This window comes from Pieris rapae, chromosome 23, assembly GCF_905147795.1.
Source record: "Pieris rapae chromosome 23, ilPieRapa1.1, whole genome shotgun sequence".
Taxonomy (NCBI): Eukaryota; Metazoa; Arthropoda; class Insecta; order Lepidoptera; family Pieridae; genus Pieris; species Pieris rapae.
Window position 1 is genome coordinate 2,827,013 of NC_059531.1, and position 26,961 is coordinate 2,853,973.

A 26,961-nucleotide genomic window follows, 5' to 3' on the forward strand; every position below is an offset into this window, starting at 1 on the left:
TACTTTAATATAATTTTCAAAAAACACAATTTATAAAAATAAAAAATACCGAGCAATGGCCATCCAGTACTACACTTAAAGAGCAGTGTTGGCCTAGTGGCTTCAGCGTGCGACTCTCATCCATGAGATCGTAGGTTCGATCCCTGGCTGTGCACCAATGGACTTTCTTTCTATGTGCGCATCTAACATTTGCTCGAACGGTGAAGGAAAACATCGTGAGGAAGCCGTTGTCTTAGACCCAAAAAGTCGACGACGTGTGACAGGCACTTGCCTATTAGATTTAAAAATGATCATGAAACAGATTCAAAAATCTGAGGCCAAGACCTAAAGAGGTTGTAGTGCCACTAGTTTATTTTTATATAGTTGGCACAGGCTTGGTAAACTACATATTATACAGAAAGCGAGTCCATGATACAAATGAAACGTTAAAGTGAAAAGCACTGTAATAATAAAGTTTAATTTTTGGAATATGTAATTAAAAATTAAATTCTCGTTAAATTCATTAATTACGTCTTTTGTGTTATTTTAGCACTTCGCCGAAATTGCCAGCTCGCTGCCAATTAAAAACCAATTAGAATTTCAGCGTAATGATTAATTTTGAAAAATTTTCACCGAAACTTTGATATTTTCATTGTGCAAAACAATAATTATCAAAAACTAAATTTCTAACTTACAAACAGTACAAAATAAATTAATAAAAGTTTTAGATACAATTTTTAACACAGACTTATAAAATCTACCAAGAATCCAAAATTATGACGATTAAATGACTTTTATAGTATGCCTGAAACTTATTTTTAAATTAATTATTACTAATGTAAAACCCCAAATAAATGATCATGTACCAGTATATGATCACTCCATGTATTTGTATATTCACACTGTATACGTGCTAATCTTAATATATATATTTCTTGTGTGCGTGTGTATGTGACTGAACTCCTCCTAAACGACTGGACCGATTTAGACGATTTTTTTTGTGTGTGTTCAAGGGGATCTGGGAATGGTTTAGATTCACAATTTTGTCCGCTGGACAATGTTTTTTTAATTAATTTTCAATTTATTAGTTGTTGTTGATTTTGGAATGTTTTACATTGGATCCGACAGACGGCGCTACCATCGCAGTGTCAAATTTTAAATAATATTCGAATTTTAATTTTAGTCAGTCCCGAAATTTAAAAAAAGTTTTGTTATCATTGTGTTATATCGTGTGTGACCATGTGCTGGATCGTTAGATATTGTCATAACATTTGAATAATAATTTTCATCAAAATGGCTTATTAAAAATTGAAATTTTGAAATTAAAGACGTGTAGACAGGACAACGTCTGTCGGATCCGCTAGTCTTCTTATATATATATAATGAAAGTGGTCTTCGTTTGAGGCTCTTTCACGCCTAAACCACTGATCGTATCGACATGAAACTACCACTATTCGATGCGAAATTTTTCCTAGATGGTTTATGGCTATTAATTATAACGTTCCTTCATTTTTTTATTGCTGTTTTACTTTTATGAACATTTATCCCGCTAATTGCAAGCGTTTTCTCTGGATTCTTTTGTTTCCATGGCAACGGAGTTTACTAAACGGATAATGTTCTTTTACATTCAGCTAAGAATTCCAATTTCTATAGTTACTCATCACGAAATCTCGGGAACTATAGGACTTAGAAATGTGAAACTTGGTAGGAATATTACTTTCGTTATGTAAAGGTCAACTAAAAACGGATTTTAAGAAATTCATCCCCCCAAGGGGATTGCGGGGGCGTTAACAATGAACAATTCCCGTTTTTAAACTATAGCTCTTATAAATTCCAAATTTGGTAGGAATCTTCTGTAAGAGATGTAGAAATAGTCTATGAACGAATTTTACGGTAGCTCACCCCACAGTAGGTTGCGGGGGTGGTTTAACAATGAAAATTTTATTTTTTAAGGCGTAGCTCCTACAGACTCCAAATTTAGCTAGAGTCGTCAATATGTGATGCAGAAATTATTTAAGAGCGGATTTTACAACAACCCACCGCCGAAAAAGATTGCGGTAGTGGGTGTTAAATGTGAAATTTCTATTTCCAAACTGTAACCTCTATAGGCTTTAAATTTGGTAGTAATCTTTTATTTGTCATGCAGAAATCATCTCAAATAGGATTTTACGAAATTCTATTTCCAACAGGGATTGCGGGGGTGTGTGTGAGAATGTTAAATTTATGTTTCCAAACTGTAACTTCTACAGACTCCAAATGATTATTTTTTTACTGTTTAAATAGAAAAGGTTAAAGTCAATTGTTTTTTTTTATTTAATTAATTTCATTTGTTTTTATATAACCTAATTAATTTTATGATAAACCGAAAATAAAAATTTCAGAAAAAAAATTAAAATTAACAAAAAATCAAAAAAAAAGTGAATAAAAAAAATATGAATACAATTTACTTTATTTCCTTTGAAAATTCGACCAGCGAAGCGGGCGGGACTGGCTAGTGATAATATAAATATAAAAAAACATCTGCGACTAATTCTATCGCAGATGTTTTTTTATATTTATACAACTTAAGTTCTAATATGTAACTACTAAACGAATACATCAACCAATAGCGTGAATTTCTCTCGATCTCCCTTTCTCACTCTCTCTCAATCGCTCTCTCACTTTTATTCGACAAAAACGCTGCACATCTTCGTCACGTTTCATCCGACAAATTTTTAATCTTATACGCTTAAAGAAATTTCAGCCTCGTACGTTAGCAATACACCACGCAAGCGTTGACCATTACTTTCTAGGGATTTATATTAAATAACAGAAACATTAAAAAACATGATTGTCACATTTTAATTATTTTCTCGTAACAACGAACAAATCCAGTATTTTTTGCCGCAATAAATCATGCTTATTTAAAATTTATAAAGGGACTGCGAAACGTTGGCTGGCTAATCTTATAAATTATGAAAAACAAGGAAAGCGATAAATTGCATTTCTGTTATCTGACACGGTGCCTTAATGAGACGGTTTCAACGAACCTATTGTGTTAATAACTATATTATTTATATTGTTTAAGTATTTATAAGAGCAGTGTTGGCAAAGTGGCTTCAGCGTGCGACTCTCATACCTGAGGTCGTAGGTTCCATCCCGGGCTGTGCACTAATGGACTTTATTTCTATGTGCGCATTTAATATATGCTCGATTGAAGGAAAACATCGTGAAGAAACCGACATGTCTTAGACACAAAAAGTCAACGACGTGTGTCAGGCACTGGAGGCTGAGCATCTACTTACCTATAAGATTAAAAAATGATCATGAAACAGATTCCAAAATCTAAGGCCAAGACCTAAAGAGGTTGTTGTGTTTTCTTTAAACACTTTATTTCTGAAATATTTTTTTAGTTAATTATACCAATTCGAATTCAATATTCATAGCGGACAACGTCTATTGGGTCGACTAGTTATTTGTAATATTTTACTAGCGTTTCTCTCAAGAGCATAGGATTTCCATTTTTCATATATTGAAAATTTGAAATGTTTCACCTGCGCCCACTAGCGGATATCCAATTTTGGCCGGGCTTTCGAATTGTGTAAAATAATGTTTACAAATCCACGTATTTACATTCGCATATTGCGGGATTAAGCTATCGAATAAAGTGGATCGATGTAAATTCAGCTCCTCTTTTTAAATCAACCTTACCGCAGACAATGCGTAAAATTGAAAAGTTATTGTAATAGATAATAATAATTATCACTACATAGTATAAAACAATGTCGCTTTCTCTGTCTCTATGTCCCTTTGTATGCTTAAATCTTTGAAACTACGCAACGGATTTTGATGCGGTTTTTTTTAAATAGATAGAGTGCTTCAAGAGGAAGGTTTATATGTATAATAACATCCATGAAATTTTGGAAAAGTACTGTTATTTTTGAGGTTACTAATGTGATTTTGTAAATAATTACATTTCTTCCGCTTACATTGCAAACGCAGGTTGAACCCTAGGAGTTTTATCAAAATAATGTACTAAGTATTGTACACATTGAAAAGGTCTACAGAAAAGTCCGTGATGGTATATGTCTAAATGGTATATGTCTATATGGTATATGTCGCATATATTATCGGAGCTTTCCAGCGACGGAAATAACAATACATAATAAAAACCTGCTTTTTATCAGCATTGCACCCGTGCGAAGCTGGGTCGGGTCACTAGTATTATATATAAAACAAATATAATGCTAAAACTACAATAAAACATTTATGTAATATTCCTAATAACTAACCTTAATCATTTCAATAATTAAAATGTATGTAATAAAAGGAATCCCTTTAGGCAAGGTTCCGAAGATACTGGCAGCGTTCCCCCTTTGAATAGCTAGACTAATTCTTTGTCCGAGGTAGCTGCCAGCTCTTCGTTCTCCTGTGATGTCGACTAACCTTTTTGATAATTCCCTAAAAGCCTTAACACGCTAGGACCCCACGGACCAAGGGTCTCGACACCGAATGGGACAAAATCATGTTCAGAGCCTAGACCCCTGTATTTACAGGCTTTAGCTTTTTATATATAAAATATAAACTAATTTCCTTTAAATTCTATGTGTGCTTCCTATAAATTTTTACAGCTTATAGTAAATAGGCGTGCAGATTGCGTAGGATTATGAAAAATAAAATCAATAGTGGCATTTATTTTTCCATAAAAAAAATATAAAAAAAAAATTTCTCTTTGTCGAAAACAAATTTTTTAAAGTTCTTTCCGTATGACTTTTAACGCTGGCAGCATTTCCTCGCTGTATTGCGATGCTTATTCGTTGAGCGAGGAAGGCACCAGCTCTTGTATCACCTGTACTATCTATCTATCTATATATAATTAGCTATAAATGTATAATAATAATTATCGGATAAAGTACATACATAGGCAATTAGCTATATATCTATCAGGTGTCAATTTAAATCTTTCATGCCTGTGCACTTGATTGTAATCATTAAAGTTAAAATAATGTGTGTACGTATATACAAGAAAACGTAATATACAAGAAAATATGACATCACAAATTTTACACACATCCACACCAATTATATTATTAGAGTATAAGCAAGCTAGAGAAACATTTAAACAAGCGAACGCGAAATATAAAAAAATAACAAAAGATCAATAATAAATTAATAAAAATTAATACAAATCAGTGGCGCTACAATCTTTTTAGGTCGGGGCCTCAGATGTCTGAATCTGTTTCATGGTCAGTTGACTTGTGATCTTTGAGGTTCAGTCTCCTATACATGACAGGCAACCCGTTTTCCTCTAACATTTGAGCGAATTTTGAATGCGAATGCGATAGTACATTGGTGCATGTCCGGGGATCGAACCTACTAAATGGAAGAGATATTTCTCTTCCATGCATTTCCAGTCCTCCCTATTTCCTTGATGATGAGTCATTGATGGATATTCTGATAAATAATCTATTGTGCCCTCATAAAATAAAGTTAATCAAAGTCTAAATTTGTTTAAGAACAAGTGTCGATTTGAATCGCAAAATCGTTTGCGTTTTGCGTTACGCTTGCCGCACACATGCGGCACACGCGTCACTTAAGCATTCCCACGTCATCAATGTAATCGTACTGCCATATGGCCGGTGTGACCATCAACTGTAGCTAACGACTTAAATGGTCGCATTGTTATGTGAAATGTCATACAGCCTTGTGCTCCTACGATATCGGTGTAGTGTGTTGACTCACTAACTCAGGCGGTTAACTCGATACTTTTCTATACAATAACATGTTTCATTCATTGTATGGAAAAGTATTGAGTTGCGGAGAGATTTGGGGTCACTCTGCATCTTCTACCGCATTTACCATGGAGAGTGTTCAGAGGAGTTGTTCGGATTAACCTGCAGATGAGTTTTATCATCGGACGTCGAGAATACGAAATTCCACCCGTATGACCTCGACGTCCGCCGTTCCACAACTGAGCGTTGGAACCAGCTGCCCTCTGAAGTAATTCCAAACCAATTCGATACAGGGTCCTTCAAGAAAAGACCGTACCAATTTTTAAAAGGCCGGCAACCCACTCGCGAGCCCTCTGGCATTGAGAGTGTCCATAAGCGGCGGTATCAATTAACATCAGGTGAACCTTCTGCCCGTATCTTCCATAAAAAAAAAATCTTAATTTGCTCTGTCTTGAATAAGTTCAATTACGTAAATTATTTGTTGTATTAATACAGTGATCCCTATAACGCGGTATTTCCCTCATAACGCGGAGAGTTTTATGTACCTTTGTTTCAATTGTGTTGTTATAAATTTAAACTTTTTTTTAATTCATTTTAATTGTTCAAACAAACTGTTTTATGATAATACTCATACAACGCGCTGCTATAACGCGCCACTAGACCGGGTATTACTGTACTAATAATAATATTTTTATAGTAACTTAGTAGAACGCTTCTTGTATAAGAAAATTTAAAAGAGAAGTTAAATCAAAATCCGGAGTAGCCGCATAGCAGGCGGAAAATAATATCCAACATATAAAAGTATTACTTTCACCTTCGATTTTGTTCTCTTTTATTTATTTATTTATTTTGTACTCCTACAGCTAACACAAACTACATATAATAGCAAACAAATACACCGAGAACATAGCCACAGATGGAATACATGATACATTATATAACAAAAAGATTTACAAAAGGGAACAAACAGACAAAGTATTTAATACAATTAACTAACTGATTAAATTAAATTAATTAATTAAGCCTAAATTGGTTGTGTTGTGTAATGGTGTAAAAGTGTGGTTGAGAGGTTTTGAGTAGAGACTACGCCTGGTAGACATTAGCGGTGACTCCAGACCTGGTGCTCCTTAACGAGATGCAGCAAGGATATGCTGCAAGCGTTGAAAGACTCTCACAGGTCCAAACTTTTTAAATGTTTCTCAATTTTTTTTTCATTATTTTTTTATAATTTAAATACGAACAATACATACTATGTAGGTTAAGAAAATTGTTAATAATATATATACTACGTTTGAATTTTATGATTACTCAAATAAATAAATCAATGGCGCTACAACCTTAGGTCTAGGCCTCAAATTTCTGAATCACACACACACGTCGTCGACTTGTTGGGTCTAAGACATGTTTTTCTCTCCGTTCGAGCAAATGTTAAATGCGCACATAGAAAGAAAGTCCATTGGTGCACAGCTGAGGATCGAACCTACGACCTCAGGTATGAAAGTCGCTCGCTGAAGCTAGGCCAACACTATTAATTACTAATAAACATTTATTTTAATATTTTTTATGTATACGAAAGTAAACCGTGAAAAAAATCCTTATGTAAGGTAATGCGGAGAGTTTATTGCCAGTTCTTCTCTTCCGTTCTACGCCCTTGATTTGAGAACTGGCAGTAAATGTAAAATTAAATTCATTTAATATTTCCTTTTTTTGACGTTCATAAGTGTACACTGTTACCTACATGAATAAATAAATTTTGAATTTGAATTTGAATTTGCACGCTGAAAGCACTAGGCCAACACTAATATAAACATTTAATTTTAATACTTTTTTATGTATACGAAAGTAAACCGTGAAAAAAATCCTTATGTAAGGTAATGTATACGTGAGTAAAATTATATTTACACGCATGCGCACACCAAAGAAACTCAGCGCAGTAGTGAAGCGCATTTACGCTACATACGTAACGACCTACTCCTGCGCAACCTCTTAGTTCTTACCTCAGTGTGCGTTTAACAGCCACCGCCATTATACGTGTTTTGTGTTTGTCAATTCTTGTTTTGTGTATCATGTGTTGTTTTGTGTTTTCTTATAATGAAATTAGGTATGTAGTTATTCCATTGTACATAATTTCAAGTTGAAACTAAGTTTTGTAACTTAAGAGAAAATATATACGCGTATTTGGATTATGACATCATCAAGCCCACGGGTTGTGTGAAAAATTTACGTAAATTGTTGAACAAGTTTCGATTGATAACTTTGTTGAATTGGCTCGTAATATCCGAAGTTTTACGTACTAACTGAACTTTAGACGTACTAAGTCAATTAAATTGTCTAATTGATCATTGATTGATATTGGAACGGGGTGTAAATTATATATATTAAAAGTAATTTGATATTAACAAAGTTTTACGCATTATTTCACTGGAATAGTGAATTATGATTTAAGTTTTTAACTTGGGTTCTTATACATCTCTTTTAAGTACATCTTTACATATACAATTTATAATTAAAATGTTTATTACATAAAGTGTCCGACGTTAAGTTAGCAATAGATTATTATGTAACAGACGTATTAGCTAGAATATAATCTATACATATATGTATTATTACACTCATGTACCTATTCTTACCAGTTCTCTAAAAACTGGCAAGAAATTCTAATACCCTTCAATAAAGTTTAAGAATATGCCTAGCTGTAATTTATTACTCCATATGCCATTGCGTAATTTCTGTATGTGCAACACTTGTTCATCAAATATAGTTAAAATATCGCCTGAATTTGATGTATTTCTTAAGAAATATGCGCATGGGCGATAACAACTTGGAGACACATATCGTCGTTACACAGATCACGTAGCCGTTCATATAGATAGACCTATCAATTGTATAATGTCCAAACCCAATAATTAATCCTAGATCGTGACAGTCGATCGAGTTTTTATCTGCATCCCAATAAACAAACCCTACGAGGACATTCCATTTTAATATCAAAATATACATGTCTATGTTTAAAACAAATCAAATAGCTTTTTAATTATTTAAAAAACTGGTGTAAGTTAAAATCTTAAGATAGAATAATGAAGAACAGTTGAACTGTCATTTTCATACAAAGGTCTATCCATATACACCGATCCGGCCTACCATGGATGGCTTGTATCGACAGACAGCTATTGGCACACTTTTATCAATATGTTAATTAAGATGATCAAAACTGGATTTAGGTTATTAGGTTTGGGCATAAGAGATCTGCACAAAAGTGGTGGAAAATAATTGTGCCGTTTTCACCAGTTTTGTGCAGGGCCAGATGTATCCTTACCGACAGAAAAGAGAAAGATAAATTCCTATTATACTTTGTGATGGTATGGCTGATAAGGTATCAGAAACTAGAGTTAGCGAACACTTTCTTCTGTTCTTGACGTATGAAACATTAAAAGTAACCTTCTTTATGTTCCTGACTCAATTTCAAAGCCTTTATTTCAATCAATACAACAGAAAGTTTACAAAAATATATATGTACTAGCGGATCCGACAGACGTTGTCCTGTCTACACGTCTTTAATTTCAAAATTTCAATTTTTAATAAGCCATTTTGATGAAAATTATTATTCAAATGTTATGACAATATCTAACGATCCAGCACATGGTCACACACGATATAACACAATGATAACAAAACTTTTTTTAAATTTCGGGACAGACTAAAATTAAAATCCGAATATTATTTAAAATTTGACACTGCGATGGTAGCGCCGCGCCGTCTGTCGGATCCAATGTAAAACATTCCAAAATCAACAACAACTAATAAATTGAAAATTAATTAAAAAAACATTGTCCAGCGGACAAAATTTTGAATCTAAACCATTCCCAGATCCCCTTGAACACACACAAAAAATTTCGTCTAAATCGGTCCAGTCGTTTAGGAGGAGTTCAGTCACATACACACGCACACAAGAAATGTATATGTTAAGATAAAAAAAAGTTCTTCAAGAAGGTTTTGTTGTTGTTGTGGCACAAAGGCCTCCTCCAGCTATTTCCAGTGCTTCCTATCCCTGGCAAGTATTGGCCACAGAGGACAGGAGGCTTTTTTAAAGTCATCAGCCCACCTGGCACATGGTCTTCCTCTCGTTCGCTTGGTATTGTAGCGATGTCCATTGAGTGATTTTTTCTTTTTTGTTTCTGACTCACTTCGATTTAAATTGATGAAAAAAGAATCCAGACTTCGTACTTAGGATTGATACACGTGCCAACTAAAAGATTAAATTTAATATACAAATAGGTAAGTACATTGAAAATTCTCTGTAATGTTCGCTTTTTCAATGCCAATTTTACCGTAACAAAATTCAATTACCGAATATTAAATGAAACCTTATTTATCGGTTCATAATTGAAACGAGATTATTTCTTTATTATTAAGTTAAAAGATCTTATGATCTTGGCAATTTATAAGTTTCGTGTCTGTGTGTGATTCAGAATGCAGACAGACTTTGTAAAAGAACAGTGTTGGACTAATGGCTTCAGTCCCTCTCTCCCTGTTCCCATGAGAATGTAAGTGTGTGCTCCTATTCCATGCCTCCTGCTGATATAAGACAAATCTTTGTTTTAATATTTGTGTGTGACCACATTTAAATATAGGAAGTTGGTAAAAAAAACAATAATAATTTATGAATATTTATTTATTTAAATTTACCACATTATATTTATTAAACATAAAAATAATCTACGGTAAATGTAACATTTTTTTTTTGTTTAAAACTTCAATCTGTTAAAAAAGTGTTTTCTTTAAACGTATAAAAGTTATGTTAATAAAAGACAATACTATGACGGAAAAGCACTAAATTCTGAGACAGCATAATAAATATCTGATTTATGGTCAAATTATCAGAATTAAATCTGTTCCTTAACTATTTCTGAATCTATTTATTTAACCACACAATATGTATATCATATTAAAATTTCGAAGTGATGATGAACGATGATTGTTTAATTAAAATGACAGGGAACATGAATTCAATAAAATATTAGACAAATATAGTAATACCTATCTGCAATTTGCAATAGTTATATATTACCTTGCTATAAACAGAATTTATTATAAGAATAATACTTAGAAGTTTTTAAGTACTTCTGTAAAATTATAACAATACATTTAAAAATTCAGCTTATTTCAACGATATGCAAAAGTATATAGAAATGGACACAAAAGATGTAAGTTTGAGTTCAAAACTTTTGATCAAAGTCGCCAACATGAAGTTAGTATTACTTTCCAGATTCTAGACTTTAATGTGCTATACTGTGGTGTTTTACGTACCCTCGTAGGATACAAACAAAAAAACAGAACAGTTGAACCTTTTACGACTTTTTTCATATTTCGTGATTTGTTTCTTCTAATAGGCAAGTCAGTGATCAGGCTTGCGTGGCACACGTCGTAAACGTGTTGTCTATGACACGATGGTTCCCTCACGACGTTTTCCTTCACCACACGAGTGTTAAATGGGGATATAAACAGAAAGTTTATTAAGTAGTACAGCCATTATCAGTATATAGGGTATATGAGAGCTTATTATAAAATGTCTGAAATACTATGACAATGTTAAAGAAACTTTAAAACAATAGAAACGAAGCTTAGACAACATGTTTAAGTACCTATCGACAGGCTGGCAGGTATTTTTTTTATAATAAGTCAACCTGAATGTACCACTTTGTTCCAAATAAACGATTTATTATTATTACGAAAGAAAGTAAGGGATTATTGAATGGATCTAATATATATATATTTATTAATTAGTATATCATTGTATACTACCATATATGGGCATGCGTCAAGGCATGAATCAGTGAGTTATTAGTCACATGTGTACGTTGAATAAGTAAATAGATGTTTACGGATATCAATACAGGAAACCGCAATAATAAAAGAGTGCCAATACAGAGATAGGGAAGAAATCAAAATGTATTTAATCATATTGTCAACAATGAAATGAAATTGCCCTTATCACCTCGACAATCGACCTCTTTTCTAGGCAATTTTTGCCGCGCACCACCACTTTGTGGAACCAGCTGCCCACTGAAGTATTTCCGAACCAATTCGACTTAGGGTTCTTCAAGAATAGAGCGTACCAATTCTTAAAAGGCCGGCAACGCACTCGCGAGCCCTCTGACATCGAGAGTGTCCATGGGCGGCGGTATCACTTAACATCAGACGAGCCTCCTTCCCTTTTATCCCCTGTTCTATAAAAAAAAAGATTCTATCATACTCACTGACACAGCTCCGCGACCCAAAAAGTGTCTTGGTCTTCAAGATTAGAAGTTTTGTCCTGTATAGTATATAATATAGTATATTTAAAATTGATTAAACTTATTTTTTTGTAGTTCATAAGTGTACTTGTTTACTTATATGAATAAAGTTATTTTGACTGACTTTTTTGAACTTGTAGTAAATGTAAATCTAGAATTTTAAGTGTATTTGGATACACATATGAATAAAGTTATTTTGAGTTTGAGTTTGAAAAAACCATGAGTGCTTTCGGACCTGGAACCCACGATATTTGGATTGAGAGACGGCACCACGAGTCAAAACAATGGTTTAATAAACAGAATATATAAATCAAAACATTCAGTCGTTAAGATAAACTACAGCCATCTAAATAGATAAAACTATTAATTCTCAATTTACATTAATTTTCCATTTCTCGACCTAAATGTTTATAGTTATAATAACTCAATTAAAACTAACGAGAGTTAGTATAAGGGTTTTCGCGTTCTAGTTCGCTTTGTTTTGTGCATATTGTGAAGGTAAGGTTTAATTAATTATCGTATTTACTCGGGTGTAGACGATATTAACAATATTGACGTTTATTAACAGTATATAAAAATATATTGTTTACCGTCTTGCAGGATGTTTCAGATATGTAGTAGATTAACTAAACTTAATAGCTGAACTGAAGTCTTTATATGTACACTAGCTGACCCGGCAAACGTTGTTTTGCCATGTTTTTGTGCCAAAAAATTAAAGTTTATAATTAACAAAAAAACATACGGGATGATTGTAGAGGGGAGAAAATTTAGGTTTGTATGTATTTTTGTATGGTGTATCGTAAAAAAATAAAAACGAAAAATTTTGTCTAAAAAATAAATAAAAAAATTTAGGGGTGGACCACTCTTAACATTTAGGGGGATGAAAAATAGATTTTGTTCGATTCTCAGACCTACCCAATACGCACACAAAATTTCATGAGAATCGGTCGAGCCGTTTCGGAGGAGTTCGGTTACTAACCCCGTGACACAAGAATTTTATATATTAGAAGTAAATTCTATGTGCAATTCTACTTTCTCAGACAAAATTTGCCTGTGCGGCAGAATATGTGAAATTTAGATTATACCATCATAACATTTTTGTACTACATTCTGGCTGATAAATAATTATTATTATCTATTATATTTAATATAACTTTTATCAATTATAATTTGTTTCTTTGGATTGTTAAAAAAGAGTGGCGGAGAGTTTGTTGCCAGTTCTCTTCCGTTCTACGCCCTAGATTTGTGAATTGGCAGTAAATGTAAATCCACAATTAATTTAAATTTTTTGTACATAAGTGTACTTTTTTACCTATATGAATAAAGATATTTTTGTTTGTTTCTTTAAACAATAAAATAGGACTGAATTTCTTACACCATATTTAGGAGTGTTAGTGAAAATAGACAAGTATTGCTAAATTTATTCCTTTTAAATTCAACCTGTGTTTAGTTTTTCTGTGGTTTTTCGTTTATATGCTTATCGAGTATATGAAGACGGAGTATTCTTTGAATTAAAAAATCACTGCCGTGAATTATTTGCTGATAACGTCATGCCAGCATTTACTTACTTCTGGAAGCACTGGTACCTACGGCATATGCAGGATTAAAGTTGGGTTTTGACGAACATTACGTGTAATGTTACATTTGCATCGAGCATGTTGGACTGCTCTAAAGTCTCTCTTCTATCTTTCTTCTGGTCTAAACTGTGCACTGTATCATAAATATAAATATACATTGAAAAAAAAATGATTTAATTAATCCAAGGTTACAAACAAGCGACCTTATTCAACAAAATCTCTCTTATTTTCTTTTATAGAACAGCGGAAAAACTGGCAGGATACTACTACTGATGTGGTATGATACTGCCGCCCATGGACACTCTAAATGTCAGGGCTCGCGAGAGCGTCGCCTTCCTTTTAAGAATTGGTATGCTCTTGAAGGGTTTAAGTCGAATTGGTTCGGAAATACTTCAGTGGGCAGATGGTCTTAATAACGCGCAATTGTATAAGAAGGATGGTATTCTGTGTAGTAGTAGATAGAAAAAAAATTCTTGCCTACCTTATGTAATTTTTTTCTTTACTCACAGTGATTGCCTGAAAGAAATCGCTCGTAAGTGATAAGGCCGCTAGTTGCCCTCCTTATAATTAAATTATGTTAAAAAAAAATTCATTTATGTAATTCAACGAAGTGTTAATAAATAAAATAAATAAATAAAAATACAGACAGTTTCACGCACAAAGGCTTTCTTTTTTCTTCTTTCTTCTAAAACCGCTCAGTTGTGGAACTACGGACGTCGAGATGAGAGGAATTTCGGATTCCCGATGTCCGATGATGAAACTCAGCTGCTGGTATTAATCCGAACAACTACTTTCAATGTTTTAACAGCTTGGTTTTCTGTCAAATTTTAATTACGCTACAATATATCAGTTAATACAACAATGATGTTTTTAACTCTTGTACAATCTCACCAGTATTTTAATCATTTTATCATTAAGGTATATAACACTTGCAAGGAGCAGTGTTGGCCTTGTGGCTTCAGCGTGCGACTCTCATACCTGAGGTCGTAGGTTCGATCCCCGGCTGTGCACCAATGGACTTTCTTTCTATGTGCGCTTAACATTTCCTCGAACGGTGAAGGAAAATATCGTGAGGAAACCGACCCAAAAAGTCGACGACGTAAGTCAGGTAATGGAGGCTTGGAGGCTGATCACCTACTTGCCTATTAGATTTAAATATCATGAAACAGATTCAGAAATCTGAGGACAAGAACTAAAGAGGTTGTAGCGGCACTGAATTTTTTTTATTTTATATAACATTTGCAATAATAGTTTTTATTTCAGCGCCTCAGGTCTTGTGTACATTAAACCGTGTGTCGGAGGTGCTTCGTAAATTATTTATGTAATTACATGTTCGTAAACAAACTCCTTGTACACTCTGATTAAATTTGTATTAATTAATGCTTAAATAGGGCAACAGCTGAACGTACGTACTGTTAATAATAATGATAAAAGCCCGTTTAAATAAATTACACAAATAGGTTAGATTTATTTGATATTTTCTGTTATATAATATCCCCACTACTTTTAGTACTTTTGAATTCAATCTTTTGCCTCAGCAAAGTCATATTTATTCATAAGCATACAATATACACTTATGAACGTCAAAAGATTAAATTCTTTTAATTTTACATTTACTGCCAGTTCTCAAATCAAGTGCGTAAAATGGAATAGAAGAACTGGCGATAAACTCTCCACCAGTCATTTTAATCGCCAAGTTTTTTTTTACACGTTTGTAAGCTGCAACGCTATATTCCTCATGACATGTTAAGTAATAAATAATAATTAAATAATTTAAGAACAAAGATCTGGCTTAGATTTTCCAAGATCCTCTATCAGCTATAATTATAATACTATGTATACTGAAATATTTTGATACCACATGAATCTTGTAATAGGCCTTAGCAAGCAATTCTACTTTAATGTACGATTTAAATTTATTTATTGACATCCCTTGTATCTCCCTAGGGACTTCGTATGACTATCCTTGCGATCATGTATATAGAAAGGTTTATAATTGTATTGTTGATCTATTTACCGAGGCGGTACTCACACCAAAACAGATGGAATCGATAACCTCTTGTTTTTAAACTAAACAGGAGCTTTTCATAATTTAAACTGTCCCATGCAATCGTTAGATTATCGTAAATCTAGTAGGTTGCTTATAAGATCTAGTGCTAATTTGTGATGTAGGTGTGATTTATGGTGTGTTAATGTAGGCGTCGCCCACCTGTATCGGAAGTATTTTTTCTTGAATATATAATTAGATGTTACGAAATAAACCAAATATATATGTACTATGGCAACATTGTCGTGTATATTATTTACATAACGTTTCAAGTTATTTGCAGCAGATATTAGCGTGTCTGTCAGTTTATATTTGTCTATGATTATTTTATTGTCTATGATTGATGTGAGAAAGGAAGAACAATAAAAAAATATGATACAAATTCATATGTCACGCAAAAATACATAAGTTATCAAAATATATAGTTAAATATGGCAAATATTTGAAATGATGTGCAGTATATGTAGTCATGTTGAAGAATATCAAAAAAGAAGATGGATAAATATGTCTAAAGAGAAGCTAACTGTGCAAAAAATGAGCCCAAATGCAATCACCTTTCATTTGACTTCAAAGATTTTTTTTTATAAAACAGGGGGCAAACGGGCAGGAGGCTCACTTGTTGTTAAGTGATACCGCCGCCAATGGACACTCAATGCCAAAGGGCTCGCGAGTGCGATGTCGGCCTTTTAATGTTGTATAATAAAATTGTAGATACAGTGCATCTAATTGTTATATTTAAATGAATAAACACCTGAATGTAAATTTAATTAAATTACAACAAAATTCTACTTATCTTTATATATGTGCATATAATGTAGAAACCTCTTTCTGAAAATCATTTACTTCGAACTCTTTATAAAGTTCCGTCTCTAAGCAGCCAAAGTTCCAACTAGTTTTCCACCCCCCTTAATGTTGATGAAATTGCTTGAATATTGCAAGTCTGAGTTTCTTTGAACAAAGAAATCGAGCGATCGCCACTAACGACTCGGGGAATGAAAAAGATATTATACTCTCGTAAAACAATATTAGTTTTTTTAAACTCCTTGTAATTAAATAAACTACTTTTGAGCAACAGTGAGAGTTGCTTGCGTGAGTATATATTAAAAAAATAGTAATAAAAATTAATAAAAAGATAATTAAAAAAAAAATTTGGTACCTTTAACGCTGGCAACATTTCCTATATTCGTTTTACTGAATTGCAATTGTATTTTGTTCTCAAATATTAAATATTTGTCAATTCGCACGAATGTACTTTCTTTTTGGGACATGCTAATTTTCAAAAGTTGCAAATCTATGATTTGTATGTATGATGTTTTTAATAACTTTAACCTATTGCATTTAAAAAAATTGTGTCTTGTTTTTTTTAAATTAAAAAAAAATTATGCTTAATTTTTCGATAAAAATTGTAAAATTGTGGGCAATGAGTACACCGCTGCAAGAGCGGTAGCTATGTAGATATGCTAGGTAAACGCCCTGTTATTTAATGAATAGTGATTACTTTGCCCATGATCACTTACGAGTACAATGCCAGAAGGCTTTGATTACAAAAAAAAATAAATCTGCCGAATTTATGACATTACAGAAGTGAAACTTTCTTGTAAATTAATTATTACTAAGGTAAAAGCCCCAATAGATGATCATATACCAGTATATGATCACCATGTATTTGTATATCTATATTCACACTGTTTATGTAATAAAAATAAAAATCTGCGTTTACTGCACAAGACCGTTATACGACAGAATTGCCATCTAAAGTTCTATTATGTAACTACTTTATTTATTTATTTATTTTATTTCACTACATTTTTCTATCTTAACAGTAACTACTAATACGATGGAATTCCAAAATAACTCCCACACCAACTATTAACCACCACCAACTACATAAAAACATTAAAAAATTAAACTTATATTCCCAAATCTCATAACTAACAATATATACTAAACGAATACATCAACCAATAGCGTGTATTTTTTCTCGATATCCCTTTCTCACTCTCTCAATCAATCGTTCTCTCTCTTTTCTTCGACAAAAAACGTTGCACATAGTCGTGGCGTTTCATCCGTAAAAATTCATCCTAAGAAGAAATTCAAAAATGATGACCATGACAAGGACTCAACAATCCCTGAGTACTAGAATTACTAGACAAAAGAAATTGCCATTTTTTGGTAATCGAGTACAAAACAGGGAGAAAAACGTTCAGAGATAAAAAATTAAAATTACCAACTCATCACTTAGTTATATCAAAATGTTCATTGTTTCTTTACCGAAATCTTGGATGCTGACATACAATTTCTTTTGTTCTGCAATTTCTTAGTAAAACAGATTCGGCGAATAAGGTCTTACTTGCTTTTCGCTTAAAGGCAGCCATTTTGTCAGACTTGTGCTTTTAAATGGCATTTTGTTGTTTAAATAATTATTCTTACTTGTTAGTTTTGGTTGCTTGACACTATATATGTATGTATAACTGTGCGTCAGGCACACATCTAAAGCAACGAACACACATGTGGATTTATATCTCCATTTAATTTCCTTCAATTACTTCATGATATTGTTTCCATAATTCAAAAAAGTCATTTATTCATAGGTAACTAAACACTTATGAACGTCAAAAACAGAATTATACATTAAATGCTTCTAATTTTACATTTACTGCCAGTTCTCAAATCAAAGGCGTAGAACGGAAGAGCAGAACTGGCAATAAACTCTCCGCCACTGCCTTCCTTCCAGAAATGAAATTAAAACAGATTAAATATTAATTACCTATTAAGAATGTATATGTTATCTTTTAGTAATCGAGTGAAAAATACTCTAGTAGTGTTGATCTTGTAACATACATTTATTTTATGCTTGTGTATAAAAATATATGTTTTGTTTATTTTTTTTTTTATAGAACAGGGGGCAAACGAGCAGGAGGCTCACCTGATGTTGAGTGATACTGCCGCTCATGGACACTCTCGATGCTAGAGGGCTCGCGAGTACGTTGCTGGCCTTTTAAGAATTTGTACGCTCTTAATTTATAATGTAATGAAGTTGACAATATTTAATAAAACATTGTCATCTTCCTCAGTCAATGAGATACACTAAGTATGACTACAGTAAGTCTAAATTTTCTATCTGTCCTTTATATCTATGGCTTAGTACAAATGTTAGTAAAAGAAAGTTGCAGACTCCTGTCTAGACTAAAACTAAAGACAATGTGAAGTGTTATGATAGCAGTTATTTTGCGAGACTAATAAACAGAAATTATATGTTTTACGTACTTATTCTAATGAAACATATATACTTCAGATATGATTTGAAAATAATTAATTGAACTAACAGAGAAATGGAGCAAAAAACTTCTACACTGGTGATAAACGGAAAAGAGGTAGACCACTTAGAAGAAGGATAGATCAAGTAAAAGAAACAGCAGGTGGTTTTTTTATGTTATAGGAGGCAAACGGGTAGGAGGCTCACCTGATGTTGTGCAAACAAGTGCGTTGCCGGCCTTTTAAGAAGTTTTATAAAAAAAGTGAAATGGAAGGACTTAGATAAACTTTCCGCTTTCTTCCTTTGATGCCTTGGCAGTGAGCAGTATTTTGTAAACCTTATCCTTGTGCAGCAACTCTTACCCGTCCAATCGTTGAATATATTTTATTATTATGTACAGAACCTATCAATATAAGTTATATTCTTGTTTATTTTTTTAGTGCGTTTTGAAGATGTTTCTATTGTTTTTGAAAAGGTAATTATTTACGACCAGTTTAGTTAGATATAACAGAAAAAACATATGAACTCAACAAGAATTATGTGAAATCGCCTCTAAAATTGCTGGAACGAGTGACTACTGTGTTCTTGCTTGGGTGACTTCAATACAGCGAAATCGTCCAAGCGTAAATATGTATTACAATATTTCTAGTGCTCAAACCGACTTTGTGAGCAATAATTTAATTTTTAAAACCTCCAGTGGCGCGTCTGGGTTCTCAGATTTCTGTATCTATTTATACATAAAGAAAGAAAGAAATAGAAAGAAAGAAATAACTTTATTAGACACAAAATACATTAATGTTTCTATAAAGTAGAGTGCACTGGCCCCCACACTAGGATTCCCTGTGTTGTGGGCAGCCAGTCTCTTCCTTTTACATCTAAACGTTACTTAATTAATAAATTTTACTTAACAAATTTATATACTATTTTTGTACGATAAGAATGTTTTCTGTATCAGTATAGGACAGATTAACAAGATATTTTTTGAGTTTTTTAGTGAAAGTATGTAATGTGATTTTTGAAATGTTAGTGATAATTTTATTTTTAATGAAGTGGTTAAAGATGAATGGGCCTCGGAAGGAGAAAAAGCGTTGAGCGAAAAAAGACGTAGACATAACATTTACTAACAAAACACACAAAATAACAATAATCAATTAAAGAAAACTTTTTTAACGGATAGAAGTGTAATATTATAAACTTGTACTAAATAAATAAAAATAAAAAAATAAAATAAAAAATAACTTATAATTATTTTACATAATTTAAAAAAAAATCCGACGTTTCGCGTGCTTTACAGCGTGCGTGGTCACGCTGATTGAAGACAAAAGGTGTTTAATGTCAAAAAGTATCACAGCTGTAGAAAAAGTTATATTATCTGTATTTATTTCCCCGGAGTTGATATCGACTGACAGATTAAGGGTTTCTGCAGAAATTGTTCACGGCGTCCTCCATCGTCGCGAAAATGTTGAAATAATTATAAGTTTATAATAATACTTAGCTTCAATCCTTAATAAATAAAATAAAAAATAAATTAAAAAAAGTGTTTTCTTTAAATGTATAAAAGTTATGACATAATAATAAGAACCGTGGATCTCAGGGATGAGAATTGTATCCTGAAGCAATATTGTATTTTCGTTTTATACACATACAAGTGTGTGTGTTAAAAACTGTTGAATCTAAACTTAAATCATGAGTCAATAACATTAACTCAAGATCAACTCAAAATAGATATGACGCTATCTAACATATTTTACACCAACATATAACATACATATTCATGTTTAAAATTTATTGTTTACTATATTCCTTGTCATATTGACTATATATATATATATATATTTTTTATTTATTTTAATCCATCTGCAATCAGCCTCTTGGCTTTTATCAGATTTAATTTGAAGTAATAGCAATTAGGAAACGCAAATTCAATATTTTTTTTAATCCCTTCGTAAGACTCCGCAGACTGACAGACTGCGGCAAGTTTCGCTTATATATTGACTCGACCGTCTCTCTCAGTGCGGCTTGATCCTTTGGCGTTGCGTAGAGATGTGGGGACACACACACATAAAAAGTATTTTAAAACAAAATAAAAAATTGCAAGAAGATTCTCAACAAAATGTTTGAAAGAACAGGGGGCAAACGGGCAGGAGGCTCACCTGATGTTAAGTGATACCGCCGCCCATGGACACTCTCAATGCCAGAGGGCTCGCTAGTGCGTTCCCGGCCTTTTAAGAATTGGTTGTAGGTGTGAATATACCTTGAGGCCTCGACTTTTCCATACAGACGTGATAGTTTGGAACAAAATTAGATAAACGGCAGACATTGTCAAACAGGTTGGCAGAAAGAAAGGTTGGGAGAAAAATGGAGGAGGCCTACGTCCAGAAATGGACCAGATAAAGAGGCTGATTGTGACACTAACCGAATCGGTAAATTCTTGCTAAATCAAAGTAAATATACGCAAGATGCAATTACTCAAAAACCGGTTTAGTTAAACATCAAGTTCTCAATGTGAGTTGGGCAAATTACTATTTATGAAAACGAATCTTCTAAATTACACAGTCACATTGAATATAATTTCTTTTTAACACACAAATACATTGTATTTTGCTGTATTGTGATATTTGTTGGTTAAGCGAGAAATCAACTTTGGGGTCAATGGTACAATCTACCAGGCGCTATCTTAAATCTCTACTCTTAATGGTATAAAATCAAAATTGGATGAAAGACTTATATTCATTATCTAGATTATTTTTACACATGTAAATTGCATTCGTTTTTACAACAATTCCCAAGCGAAATTGGAGAACTAATAAATAAAGCTTTTTATAAAAAATATTTATTTTTTGAATGATCCTAATCCTTGGGATTGATTTGCTCCAGCTTAAACAATTTCAATAAATTAAAACTTAAAAAATCGATTAAAAAGAGTGGCGGAGAGTTTCCTGCCAGTTTTCCTACCCGCTCTACGCCCTTGTCTTGCGAACTGGTAGTAAACTTAGAATTTAATTTAAATTCAATTTCACATATTTACTTTTGACGTTTATAAGTGTACTTGATTACCTATATGAATAAAGTTATTTTGAGTTTGCGTCACAAACGTCAAAAGTAACAAATGTCATAAATTTTCTCAGGACACCAAAAGAAACTACGCCATTCCTTTTAATCGTTTTAGAAAATTGTAAGTAGTTCCATTACGCCCCTTCACACAACGTTAAATGAATTCTGGATCTGTAAATAAAATATAGCTAATTAACCTAGTAGTCATACCGTAAAAAACAAAAAAATACGCATAATAATTTTTATTGTCTGTGGCATATTAATAATAATCCGTGACATATTAATAATCTGTGGCAGTAAGCAGCAATTTCGCGCGTTTCTGTTACTTAACTATAATTATATTAATATGTATTATTACTGAAACTAAAAATCTTGGAACAGATGTAAAAAAAATACATATCTATTTCAATACTTTACAATTTGCTATTCTTGAATTTGTAAGATAAGCTTTTTAGTTTTAGTTAGTTATTAATATTGTTTTTTTTATTTTCTCTAGATTAAGGTTCTATAGATTAATATAAATTTATTTTGTTTTTTATATAACTTCTGGTTATGCACTTCTTGCACTCATCATTTTTTTTTATTATTTTCTTTTCTTACTAGGGTTGCCTGGAAGAGATCGCTTGTTAGCGATAAGGCCGCCCGTTGCATCCCTTGTAATTTATATATATTGTGTTATTTGTGTTTCTTTCTAGCAACGAAGTGTAATTAAAATAAATAAATACTACATCAGTAAGTTTTTCGAGTTCACCTTATGAACTTCGTCCCCAACAGAAACTATTTCAACTTAATTGTTTACACTTCTAAACTAAAACGGAACGATAAAATAGCTCGAGAAAGAATTCTTTGCTTTCGTTTCCTTTCTCGATTGAGATGTATGTGGAGTGAATTAAAACACTTTGTTATATTTATTACGCTGAAGGATTGCGTAATTAATAGCGTTAATAAGTGTGGAATAATGTTTCATTTATTTAAAATTAAATGGCCTAGTAAACTTTATGTCAAGTCTTATTTTCGGTCATTTTTTTTGCAAGTAAATAACGTTAGAATAACGTTCCACTTGTTTTCTTAAATCATCCCTTGGCCTAGTGGCTTCAGCGTGCGACTCTCATACTTGAGGTCGTAGGTTCGATCCCGGGCTGTGCACCAATGGTCTTTCTAAAATAACGTTTTTGTTCAAATTGGATATATTAATTAATTTTACTTATTATAACTATATATCGAACAATGTATATAACAAATAGTACTCCGTAAACTGCATTAGCCGTAACTTGGATGTCACCTTTGTCGGTGGCTATACGCTCAGCGTAAAGCTAAAAAAAAACTTGCATGTCACTTTCTTAGAATCAAGTATTAGTTCGCTATTATTACAGAATCTAACATTTAAATCTAAAATGTAGTTGCGTTATTATGTGGCACTAAAAGCATAATCAATCACCTCAACTGACAATACGTCATCTGCTGGAAACTCATGCTGAAACTTCCGGGTCTGAAATTGACGAGACGTAATCGCAATTTTATACCTAACTAGCGACCCGCCCCAGCTTCGCACGGGTGCAATACTGATGAAAAGCAGGTTTTATTATGTATTGTTATTTCCGTCGCTGGAAAGCTCCGATGATATACGCGACATATACCATCATGGACCTTTTCAATGTGTACAATACTTAGTACATTATTTTGATAAAACTCGTAGGGTTCAGTCTGCGTTTGCAACGTAAATGGAAAAAATTTAATTATTTACGACATCACATTAGAAACCTCAAAAATAACAGTACTTCTCCACTATTTAATGGATGTTATTATACATATAAACCTTCCTCTTGAATCACTCTATCTATTAAAAAAAACCGCATCAAAATTCGTTGCGTAGTTTCAAAGATTTAAGCATACAAAGGGACATAGGGACAGGAAAACGACTTTGTTTTATAATATGTAGTGATGGGCCATATGTTAACTATTTATCGCCATTTAGTTAACATGTCTTCCATTTCTCTTTCTTTCTTTCCTATTATTTTTCTTCAGTTATGTTATTGGACATTATCGGAAACAACAATGTTAAAATATGAGTGTGGAAAACAAGGGATAGTTTTGGCTTCAAGTGTGTGATTCTTACATTTTGTTTACTAACTTTTGTTGATAACAAAATGTTAACTTCTGTTTCGGTCCTAGCGAACTACTCTATTACCTTCTTTGTCTTCTCCTTTCTTATCATGTGTGAAATTAATCACAAATAGTTTAGAAATGATGATACTTTAATAAAACAGATGAAGTTTAAATTAACAATTTAAAACTTTTAATTTGAATACAATACGCAGTTATCATAAAAATTAATTACATTCACACTACGTGGTGCAATAATTATGTATTATTTAATCGGTAACAGATGGAATTAATTATATGAATCCTTATAATTGTATTTATAAATGCATTGAAATCGGTTGTATTGTACACAGGCAAATTAACATTAATACCATCATGTACTTTTCAATATTTAAAACTGAGTATAGCGCCATCTAGGAAGTGTTAACAATTAAAACAATTACAATAGAAACCATTTACAATGTATTTTTTATTGTTTACTGTTTATATGTTTTAACTTCGCATTGTTACTTTAGTTTTGTCCAAGTAATTTTATATCTTCAGTGTAGTTTACTCTTCTTTGCCTCATCTATTCTTTTTTCCCCACAGTGGTTGCCTGGAGAAGATCGCTCTAAACCTATAAGTCAAAGTCAAAGTCAAATTTTATTTATTCAAATAGCTAACATAATGTACACTTATGAACGTCAAAAAAATATTAAATTAATCTAATTTTACATTTACTGCCAGTTCTCAAATCAAGGGCGTAGAACGGAAGAGAAGAACTTGCAATAAACTCTTTGCTAGTCGCCGTCCATTTTATTTAATTATTTAAATTCAACTATATTTCTATCTGTGTTAGGAAATAAATTTAAAAAAATGTGAGCCGTCACTGGACGCCTGGCTGATGTGAAACATCGACATTATTTTGTAAAAGTAATATGCAGAAAAGAACAGACTGTGCTAGGAACTAAATATATCATAATGATAAAATAAAATATTACGATTTTTTTTCCAGATAACGATGACTATTTGTTGAATAAACATTATTTTTATTAAAAATTTTTAATGTGAAATTTACTACTGCATTTAGACTGTATATCATTTAGCGTGGCGACGCGTCGCCACGGCATGCGTCGCCACGCCAAAAATCGGGTTTACGTGCGGCTATAGATGTTTCACATCAATAAATGTAAACATCACAAAGTGAATTTAAACTCTTTGTTTCAGGTGACAGAAACTGACACTTGGTTAAAATGGAGGGTGTCAGGGTAACCCACCAAGGGCTGAAGGCTCACACGCCCGAAGGTTCAGCGGGTCGTATCACGCAGGCCGGGCTGGCAGCCCGCAGTCCAGAAGGCACTGCTGCAAAGGCCATGGCCATAAAAGGCCATGAAGATCTATGGGTTGAGATCCAGGCAAACACATTCCGAAATTGGGTGAATGAGACTTTAAAACCTGTGGATATTAAGGTATGTGAATGTTGGTGTATTGAAAATGTGGTTCAATTATTGGACCGGCAACGCACTCGCGAGTCCTATGGAATTGAGAGTGTCTATGGGCACTTAACATCAGGTTTGCGCCTGTTTTATTATATACTAGCTGAACTGGCAAACGTCGTTTTGCCATGTATATCATTTATGGTTATTGTGCCTCACTCAACATAGATAGGTATAGTGTGTCGCAGAATTACTTAGAACATTTTATGGTTCTATCTTTAATAGTTTAGGCAGGGTACGCAAAATAAGTAACTTTTTTGGTTGATTTTTTACACCTTGTGTCCGAAAAACCCTAATATCTTACAGAACCCTACTTTTGTTCAAAATTAAATACAGCCTATATTACTCGTGGCATATAATGTAGCTTTCGAATGGTGAAAGAATTTTTAAAATCGGTCCAGTAGTTTATGAGCCTATTCATTACAATCAAACAAACAAACAAAGTTTTCCTCTTTATAATATTAGTGTAGATATAAGTACCTATATATATATATATATATAGGTACTTATATCTACACATATATATATATATATATATATATATATATATATATATATATATATATATATATATATATATAGTTAGGTATACTTCTTTGGCGTATTAAAAATAATTATTAGTAATTGTTATTCATTCAATTTAATAATAAATATTAATAGTTCATATTTAAATTTGATGTTCGATTTTACTTTTTATCACAAATTTTTCAATTAATGTTTTATTAAATTTATATATTTTTTTAAATATTCAACGTTAATAATATAATAATATTTAGTATGATATTAAATAATAATTTTGTCATTTATACATTATTTATTATTACTAAATATTACACGGATATACGGATGTTAACCACAATTGTATTGAAGCACATAGGAAGATGAGCACAGTTTTTTCACAAATATTTTCTAATATTAATTAGTATTGATTTAAATATTAAATTTAAATCGCTTCTGATTTTAATTCAGACGCACACATAAAGTCTCTATTTCAAAATATTTGTTAGGATTACCTACCATTAGGTATAACTTTTGTAATAGCGCGGAGATCTGATAGTTGAGATGGCTAATAAATAGTCTACCCTAACACATAACAGACAGCTTAACACTATCCAATATAAATTCTAAACTAAAAATCAATCAAAACTACTTTTACATGCAGTCGACGCGCTCCTAAACAAGACTGCTATCTATGGTTACATTTAGTTACCAAAGCGGTTTTCTTATGTAACATATTGTAATATATATTATTTTGTAAAATTGTAAATAGTGGCACGAGAAAGGACTTCATTAATAAATGCTAATCGCAGCTAATCTTTGTTGTTGAGTAAGCCCAAAACGAATTTCATAATAAACCAGTGACGGAAAATTTTCTCGCGTTAGATAAATTTTCACGTGTAACAATAGTATTAGATTTGCCGCCAATTCACAAAAACAAATGACAAATGAATGCAATATACTACATT

The 26,961-nt window shown here is 32.4% G+C and overlaps 1 protein-coding gene across 1 annotated transcript in view; it reads left to right on the forward strand.

Moving 5' to 3' along the window:
* Window positions 1–7,699: 7,699 nt before the first annotated feature.
* LOC111000535 (filamin-A) overlaps window positions 7,700–26,961 on the forward strand; it is a 126,909-nt gene continuing 107,647 nt past the window's right edge. The window contains exons 1-2 of the mRNA XM_045633560.1: window positions 7,700–7,791; window positions 25,227–25,468. Of these exons, the coding sequence (XP_045489516.1) occupies window positions 25,253–25,468 (216 nt within the window). The 5' untranslated portion in view covers window positions 7,700–7,791; window positions 25,227–25,252. The remainder of the gene's footprint in view (window positions 7,792–25,226; window positions 25,469–26,961) is intronic.